This window comes from Suncus etruscus, chromosome 14 (assembly GCF_024139225.1).
Source record: "Suncus etruscus isolate mSunEtr1 chromosome 14, mSunEtr1.pri.cur, whole genome shotgun sequence".
NCBI lineage: Eukaryota > Metazoa > Chordata > Mammalia > Eulipotyphla > Soricidae > Suncus > Suncus etruscus.
In genome coordinates this window covers 6988839-6998441 of record NC_064861.1, presented here as the reverse complement: position 1 = coordinate 6998441, position 9603 = coordinate 6988839, and the positions used below count along the sequence as shown (strand labels likewise).

The window sequence follows — 9603 nt, the reverse complement described above, 5'->3', positions numbered from 1 at the left end:
TTTTTAGGATGAGTGAGTGAACTAGAGGTGCTTGGACACCACTTAGCAGTATAGGTTCTTAATAGAACCACTAGGGGGCTGTATTTACCCACTTAATTTTAGGAATGTTACTGTTAGCAGGAAGCCAGACTAAACCCTACCTCAGTTCTCAGCTACTTAAACTGAAGATTATGAGCCAAATAGGTTGATCTGCCCCAGATTTTAAAGCTACCAGTAACCCACATGGTTCCCTGAGTGCTGCCAGGAGTAAGCCCTGACCACTAATTAGGTGTGGCACCAAAACAACACAAAAAGATACTCTATATAGGACATACCACATGCTACTCCCATCAGTACTGAAGTGAAATGAACCAAGTGTTAGGTTAGGAAGACATAACATTGCAGGTCATTTAAGGACGTCCTTCCTTTTGAGGACAGACCCTTGGAAGGGGTAAATCTAAAAAAAAGGCCTGAGATGTCTCCTCATCCTGGTACTCCTGAGAAAAGCAGTAAAGACAAAAATCAATACATTTTTGTAACAGCACCTCCCCTAAATGGTTAAAAGAAACTGCGGGGCCCGGCGAGATAGCACAGCAGCGTTTGCCTTGCAAGCAGCCGATCCAGGACCAAAGGTGGTTGGTTCGAATCCCGGTGTCCCATATGGTCCCCTGTGCTTGCCAGGACCTACTTCTGAGCAGACAGTCAGGAGTAACCCCTGACGGGTGTGGCCCAAAAACCAAAAACCAAAAACAAAAAACAAAAAAAAACAAAAAACTGCGGTACAAATACACAATGGAATTATGCAGCCATCAGGAGAGATGAAGACATAGAATTTTCCTAGATGTGGATGGACTCGGAAACTATTATGCTGAGTGAAATAAGTTAGAGGGAAAGACATAGACACAGAATAGCCTCATTCAGAGACAATAGCGATGAGGGCCAGAAGGACTGGCTCACAATATGAAGCTCACCACAAAGAGTAGTGGTGCAGTTAGGGAAATAAAGACACTAACAACTAACATGACAATCTTAATAAGTGAGAGAAGTAGAATGTCTGCCTCAAATACAGGCAGGAGTTGTGGGAGGAGGGAGATGGGGGCATTGGTGGTGGGAATGTTGCACTGGTGAAGAGGGGTGTTCTTTTGGTGACTGAAATCCAACTATATATATATATATATATATATATATATATATATATTATATACAATATATTTATATATCAAATATATAGTCATCTTTGTAATCAGTGTTTAAAAAGATTAAAGTTCAAATATATAAAAATACATATATATATAAATTATAAAAATTAAAGTTGATTCATATTAAAATTAAAAAAAAAAAACTCCCCTGCCCAGAAATCGTCAAAAAAATCTATTTTTTTCCTAGAAGAAATGAAACTTTCAAGTTCCTAAATAAGGAGTAAGCAGCTGAGGATGTGGATACAACCCCTCATAGGCCCTGAGCTGCTTCCAAGCCCTGGAAAAACACAAAGTAAAACATTCAATACAACTTGGACTGTCTCGTAGGTGCTGCCTAGTTCAATACACCCTCTGAAATTTTCTGGACTTCATTCAGTTGACTGAACTGTTCATGGAAATGCTACACTAATGTGACCTGATAATATGAAAGATAGATACAGTAAAGGGCGCTAAATGTTGATAATGACAAGGGAGCATAAGGTGCTGTTCAGGAGCCAAGTTTTAAAAGACCAATTATATACAAAACATCCTTCGTTACAATCTGTTAAATTTAAGCCCTTTAACTTACACAAACCTTGTTTAATACACACAACTCTAAAAAAAGAATAAAAAATTTTATTCAAAAAATTCAAATATGCTTCAAATGAAGTGTCCAATAGAAAACCACCACAGCACTCCTGGCCCACACACGAGGAAAGTTCCCGTCTATAGCCAGAGCAGAGCTTCTAGCTCTGCTCCTCTCTGCTGCAGCTGCTGCAGCAGCTATGTCCTGGAACAACACTTCTTTCAAGACTTGTTCATGGGACACGTTTCCAATCCTCAGGAGATAGTGCTGTTAACGCAGAAGCCAGCCGGGAAATCTTGTCTGTCAAATGTTACATTTAATGTCCTCTCCCTGAGTGAGAGAAACCAGAATAAGCTTAACATTGGCAGTCTCATAATGTTTAGCACTAGTCTTACCAATGTATTGTTGTTCATATTAAGTCTTTTAACTGTGGATTAGTAATGGAGCAAAACAAGTAAGAAGTATGTAGAAAAACTGGGGGCCGGAGAGATAGCATGGAGGTAAGGCATTTGCCTTTCATGCAGAAGGTCATTGGTTCGAATCTGGGCACCCCATATGGTCCCCTGAGCCTGGAGCCAGGAGTAACCCCTGAACACTGCTGGGTGTGACCCAAAAACCAAACAAACAAAAAGAAGTATGTAGAAAAATTCAAAGGGAGGGGCTGGAGAGATATCACGGTAGCAGGGCATTTGCCTTGCACGTGGCCAACCCAAGACAGACCTGGGTTCAATCCCCAATATCCCATATGGTCCCCAGAGCCTGCCAGGAGCAACTTCTGAGCACAGAGCCAGGAGTAACCCCTGAGCACCGCTGGGTGTGACCCAAAACCCAAAAAAAGAAAAATATCAAAGGGAAAAGGAAGAATGCAATACAATGAAGTTACTTGGCTAAAGCAAGAAACATCATGGTGTTCTAAAAAATTGATGACAGAAACAGAAGTGAGACAGCAGGCAGAACCCAATTGCCTTGCATAGAGCTGAGATAGGCTCTATCCCCATAGTGTCCCCAAGCCTTGCCAGGAGTGAGCCCTGAGGGCAGAGCCACTGGAGTCAGCCCTAAACGCCACCAGGTGTCCGCCCCCCCCCCCCCCCAAAGACATACAAACTAAGACTGGATCAAAGAACTTGAGCTCACATCCACATGCAGGCACAGGAGGTTTAATCCTGAGCTCTATCTGCTCCCATGAGAACAGCCCTTTGTGGCCCCAAACATACAAAAAAAAAAAAACACACACACACACACACAAAACATCATAATACTACTAAACCTATAAATCCACTAACTGCAAAAAAGAATGTCTCCTCTCACCTCTAAAACCACCACCACCGCGGCCACCTCTGAAGCCTCCGCCTCGGCCCCCTCGAAAGCCACCTGAAATGAAAGGAAATGAATGCCTTAGGCAGCCATCAACAACCATCAGTGCCACCCTTCTGAAATAAGCCCCTAGAAGCGGGGGCATGATGACCCAACCACCCCACACCCACAAAAAAACAGCTCTCTGCAGACAAATCTCCATCACAGAAACCAAAGCGAAACTTATAGTCATAAAATGTCAAACGAAGTAGAAGTATCCAGAGTTGTTACAGATCACTCCTTTTAAATAAAAGCCAGGATTAGCAGAGTGATCTGTCGGATTAAAGAGGCTAAGGCCTTGCATGCAGCCAATACAAGTTCAATCCCCGGCATCCCAGATGTCCCCTTAGTACCACCAGGAGTGAATACTGAGCGCAGAGGCAGGAGTAACTTCTAAGCAACACTGAGTATAACCCAACACCACCCCCAAATTGGGGTGGGGGGGCAGGGTGACAGCACAGTGGGTAGGGCTTTTGCCTTGTACACAGATGGCCCAGGTTCAATTCCCCTCTTTCTAGATGGGGTCCTAGCCTGCCAGGAATGATTTCTGAGCACAGAGGCAGGAGTAACCCTGAGTACAACCAAATGTGGCCCAAAACAGAAACAAAACTTGTCTGAGCCAAAGAGATAATATAGAGGATACAGTACTGGTCTTACACATGGCCAGGGTTTGATCCCCAGCACTCTAAATAATTCCAAGCTCCACCAGAAGTGATCCTTGTCTAGTGCCAATATAAGAGTTTCATTTAAAAGACAAACACATGAAACAGAACTGTCCTTGCCAACCACGCTGGCTGTGACTGGGAGGTCCCAGAGTGACTTACCTCCACCTCGCCCACCACGGCCTCCGCCACCACGGCCGGCACCACGGCCACCACCACCACGGCCTCCACCGCCTCCTCCGCGACCGCCTCGAGGGGGCCCCTTCTCACCTGGAGGCCTTGGCAAGAACCTCTGCAGTGGCAGCAGCTTGTAGGGGTCTATGTAAAACTGGAGTGGGGGGGGGGGCACGGACAGTCAGGGCAGAGCCTGGAAACCACCCATATCTCTCTCCCTCCTAGGCCCCTCACTTCCAGGACTAGTCTCCCCGGGTTCTTTGCTGGTGACCCTGAACTTCAAGGAAAGATCCCTAAAGTACTTCAGTGCCATTTGTGCCTCAACAGGGGCTATAGAAATGGGAAGGGATGCAATATGCCAATTTGGCGCTTATGAGAAAAATGCAGAATCCTAAACCCTCAAAGCTGGAACTAGCGACAGGCATTAAGCCAGACACACACAAAGCCAGTTGTTGGCTGTCAGGTTTCTCCAGACTGTGGCCACAACCTAGAAGCGGATCATTATCTCGTTTAATCCTGGCCCACTCTGTGCCCACTGGCCCCCACCCCGGATGTTGATGCGTTCAGGGCACTCTGCTCTGGTAACTATCCTCATGCCTAGCACTTTCCCCTCTCACGAGGGTCTCACGAATGACAATCAGATTCTTTCTAAACACTGCCGAAAATCTCGGTGCTTCCAAACCTGAGTCCTGGGACAGAAGAGAGGATCTGGTGGCCAGGAGTGTAGGCTTTGCCTGCAGGAGGCCAGATTCAACCAGAGCATACATTCAGTTGCTTAGCCCCAGGTGGGGAAAACCCTCAAGCACCATGTCAGCTAACAAACCCAACGCAACCCATACTTAGCTGTCTCCTCGCTATTCCTTTCTCCAGTAATGCCCATATCAAGAAATGGCACCACTAGCAAGGACACTTATTATAGCTTGCACACTTCCCAAGAAAGTTGGCACAAGAAATTGGGTTCCACTACAGTCCAGGGAAGCCTACAGGTTACCGAATTAATCAGGGAATCATTTTAGATCCTCCTTCTCCCAAGTAACAGAAGTATTAAAACTTAACCACTTAAGAGCATTTGGCCATGCTGCCTTAGGCGTTTATATAAACCGAAAACCTTCTAGCAGCTAGAATCTAGCTGTTCTAGAGCAGGAGCCAGGAAAGCTTTTTAACAGCCTCGTTCACCTCAGCCAGGCCCTCGCTTGCCAAACCAAGGCACCACAGATTGCCAGCAATTGCCACAGAATTGCCTGTCTTACCTTCTGTAGTTTCTTAAAGGATGAAGCCTTCATGTTTTCTGACAGTTTGACTGAAAAATACTATCAATTTTATTAAGAACCAAGCAAATGTGATCAGAGGACCAAGCCTTCTAAATCCGTATTTAATTATAAAAATAAGATTATGCATAGAGGAATACACCAGAGATATGCATAGAGGAATACACCAGAGAAAGAGTAGAGGAGAAGGGAACTCCCTTGCATGTGGTTAGCCAGGTTTCACCCCTGGTCCTGATACAACCAGGAGTGACCCATGAACAGAGCCAGGAGCAAGTCCTGTGTATAGCCAGGACTAAGCACCCTTCATCCGCCTCCCCCCCAAAAAGGTTAGACAAGGGGCTAATTCAGAGTCAGCACGCTTTTCATGTACTGGCACCACGAAATAATTATTAGAAAGTAGAGTAAAACAAAGTTTGCTTTAAAAAAACAAAAAAGTTTAGAAAAATTAAGTTTCTGATTGCTTTTCATTTGATAATTGTGACTGACCATAGCCTGCAACCTGTAAAGCCTGCCCTGCCCTCTGCCCTGAGTGCCCTCCTCAGCCCCTGGTTGTTTGGAGCTTTCAAACTCCTCAACAAAGTGCCCCAGCGCCATAGCACTGAGTCATTTACTTCTAAAATCTTTCTGAAGACTAGTCTCCTCTTTAGGCCCTACCTTTTCAAAACATGCAATTAAACCAATTCTCTCCTTGATTCTCATTTATGGTCCAGACTTAGCATGCGTCCAATGGAATGAAGTAAGCTAGATTAATCCATACTTAACCTCAAAAAAAAAAAACAAAGAGAAGAAAAAAATTAAATAGGGGAGATCACTTGGTGGAGTCATCTAATCAATCAAAAAGGATACGAAATCTCTAAGTTGTCCAAATATTTCATCCACTTTTCCAATTTGTTCTTTGTTCTCTAAATACACTGGAGCATTGAAGTAAGGCACCTTGTTTTCTTCAGTAGTGCATTTACAGACGATGTCATCTTCACAGGGATGGAGGAACTCTCCCAGGACTGCAGTGTGACAAGGAGGACACATTAGTCACAACAGGCACAGCTCCACACACAAGTTGCCTCTCAGTGACCTGGGATTCTCCTCCCTGCTCCACTGAAACAGCACTGCCAGACAAGCTTCACCCCACCCTGCCGGGGAGACCTCATTTAAGGTCCTCACCTTCTATTTTAATACAGAACTAAAAGCCTGACGCTTCACAGAAAACAATGTCAAGTGAAGTCATAAATGCTAAATCCTTAAAAATGTGCCAACTCCCAAATTATTTATTTTTTATGCTATTATCAAATTGGCTTCCCCCCTTCTCTCTGATTTCCAATAAAATTGTCTTTGTTTTCCACATTTTTTCCTTCTCCATGTCTGGAACCCCAAAGTCAGTGCCATTATTCCTGTCGCCCTGGACTAAAAAGAAAACATTAATAAAAAATAAAGAGAGATAGCATGGAGGCATGGTGTTTGCCTTGCATGCAGAAGGGCGGTGGTTCGAATCCCATATGGTCCTCCGAGCCTGCCAGGAGCGATTTCTGAGCTTAGAGCCAGGAGTAACACCTGAGCGCTGCCGGGTGTGAACCCCTCAAAAAATAAATAAATAAAAAGTAAAAAGTAAAAAAAAATAAAGATAGTTTAAAAATGAAAACAAAAAAAAAAAAAATTTTAAAGGGGGCAGGTGATAAAGAGAAAAAGAAAACATCACATTCCTGTAAGACCAAATCTCCATCCATGTCTCCCTAACTCAGACCTTCCATTCCCAATATCTGAACATCTCGGCTCCCTGGCCCACTGCCACCCTCAACTCCACTGGGCCTAAGGCCACCCGCAGCTGTTCTTTAGGTAGGAAGAAAAAAATCCAGAAGACAGGCTTCTCACTTCTCTTCCTTGATTCCTCAGCCCAGTCTGTCTCCTTAATCGGACTTGCTCCAAGAACTGTCTGAAGAGGTCTTCCCCTTGTCTTCTCTCTAGCCTCCCTTTCGAATTATTTTGTCCCTCAGTGCCAAGAAGTCCTTAAGCGTATGTTCTCTGGAGTCTGCTGAGTTAGTCCTGCATCTCACATCTCTCAATGAAGTCATCACCTGGGTCACCAATCATGAACCCAGTCCCAGAAACAAACTGAACCACACCACGTTGTACAAAATAGGGACAGATGTGCTTTTGCCATGTGCTGTGTGGCTCCCGGCAGGTGTCCTTCCCCAGTTGGATCGCTCCTGGAAGGGGCTTCGGGGACCACAGGTAGGGAAGGGAAGGGGAATAGAACCTGGATTAGCTGCTCGCTGCTTAAAAATGCAAGTGATTGCATGGAGGCAAGGCGTTTACCCTGCAAGCAGAAGGACGGTGGTTTGAATCCCGGCATCCCAGAGGGTCCCCCGAGCCTGCCAGGAGCGATTTCTGAGCGTAGAGCCAGGAGGAACCCCTGAGCGCCACCGCCGGGTGTGACCCAAAAAAACAAACAAACAGGGCCCGGAGAGATAGCACAGCGGTGTCTGCCTTGCAAGCAGCCGATCCAGGACCCAAGGTGGTTGGTTCGAATCCCGGTGTCCCATAGGGTCCCCCGTGCCCGCCAGGAGCTATTTCTGAGCAGACAGCCAGGAGTGACCCCTGAGCACCACCGGGTGTGGCCCAAAAACCAAAAAACAAACAAAATGCAAGTGCCTTAGGACAAGAGCAGTAGGGCGGGCATTTGCCTTGCAAGCCAGACCTTCGTTCCATACCCATCATCCGTCCCAGTGGGTCTCCCGAGCCTGCAAGAAATGATTCTTGAGTTCGGAGCACCACCGGTGTGGCCCCACAGCCCGGAAAGAAGCAAGCACTGCGGGTGCTAAGGCTGAGTTCCCCAGCTCCACGGCCCCTGGGGGCGATGCTGCGTCCGTCCCCGCCTGTCCCCCCAGCAGCGCCCGCGGGAATCCCAGTGGGCGTGAGGCCCCGCAAGATGGAGCCAGGCGCGCGGCGCCCACGTACTGACGACGCGCTCCGGGGGCCCGAAGTCCTGGCCTCTGCTGAAGCCTCCGCGGCCGCCGCCTCTGCCGAAGCCGCCTCTGCCGCCGCCGCCGCCGCCTCGGAAGTGGTTGGTGCCGCCGCCGCGGTGGAAGCCGCCCCGGCCGCCGCCTCGGAACGCCATGCTGGCCGCCACCTGCGGGCGAAGGAGCCACGTGGAGACACGCCCGCCGCCCCGGGCCCCTGCGCCCACCGGCCCGGGCCTCCGGACGCCCCGCCGCGCGGCTCGGCTCGGCTCGGCCCGGCCGAAAGCGTCGCTCGAGGCGGGATCGCCGGCGCCATCCCCGCCCGCAAAGGGCCCCCCGAGCAGCCGGCGCCGCCATACTCACAGCCGCGCGCCGGCACTTCCGCTCTGGGGCCCGGCGCCCGGAAGTGACGCACACTCACCGCGCCGACCTCGGAGGACGCGTCGCCCGGGAGACGGCGGACGCCGCGCACGCTCCGCCCGAGGCCTCGGTGGCCGGAAGTGACGTACACATCGCGCTTCCCTCGGCGGACGCCACGCCCCGAGGCCGCCGGCCCGACAGCCGGAAGTGACGTGTCACCGCGCCTCCCTCGGAGGACGCGTTGCCCGAGAAACGGCGCACGCCACGCCACGCACGCCACGCTTCGAGGCCGCCCGATTGGTTTCCGGGGCCAAGGGGCGGCAACGGGCCCCGGCTTCCGGTCTGTCCCCGGAGGCGGCGCCCCGCGTCGCGCGCTGCACCTTCTGCCCTTCTGTCTTCCAGGAATAAAGTCGCGTTTGCGTCTCGCCTTTTGAGTTTCATTTGTTTTGATTTTTATGGTTGTTTGGATCCGAGGGCCACAGCACGGCGGCGCCCAGGGCTTACCCTCGCTCTGCACTCAGGAGTCGTTCCTGGCAGGTTCAGGGACCCTACAGGAGGTCGGAGGCGAACCCCCGCAGCCCTCCGCAGCTTGGCCACCGCTGTTGCCTTGTTTTGCGCTCTTGGGGGAACTAGCCCACGGTCTTTGTCTCGCCCCCAGGCAGGCATGCCTTTTGCATAAGGCCTGGAGTACCAGGAATGCAAGTTTGTCCTTTCAGTTGTGTGTGTGTGTCCCCTTGTCATTGCTTTGCTGGTGGCATCTTCGTGACACTGCTGGAACCTGCATATTGCGTTCAATAGGGGTACCATTGAGCCTAGGCTTGATCCTGGAGCAAATGCTAAAATCCGTTGCTGCAAAACGGAGGTCACTGGCTCTGCTGCTCTGCCAGTCTGTACTTCTCAGACTCCACTCTAGGGTTGGTTTGTGGGCTTCTCTGTCCTGTTGGCCACCTAGTTAAGCCTTGGGCACCACTGGGTGTGACCACAAAACAGCTGCCTTTGGTAGGACCTCGGGACCATGGTCTGGATGAGTCCAGCAGGGGACAGCGTGTGGCCATCCAAGAGGCCTCTGACCATGCCGCTCAGTAGTCA

The 9603-nt window shown here is 49.3% G+C and overlaps 1 protein-coding gene across 1 annotated transcript; it reads right to left on the bottom strand.

The window, feature by feature from the left end:
* Positions 1-2046: 2046 nt before the first annotated feature.
* On the bottom strand, positions 2047-8318 carry GAR1 (GAR1 ribonucleoprotein). Its single transcript, XM_049786549.1, has 6 exons — positions 8153-8318; positions 6047-6201; positions 5183-5242; positions 3921-4086; positions 3052-3137; positions 2047-2073 (listed from the first exon to the last, which is right to left on the bottom strand). The coding sequence occupies exons 1-6, from the start codon at positions 8310-8312 to the stop codon at positions 2047-2049; spliced, it is 654 nt and encodes a 217-aa protein (XP_049642506.1). The 5' UTR covers positions 8313-8318.
* Between the last annotated feature and the right edge of the window lie 1285 nt (positions 8319-9603).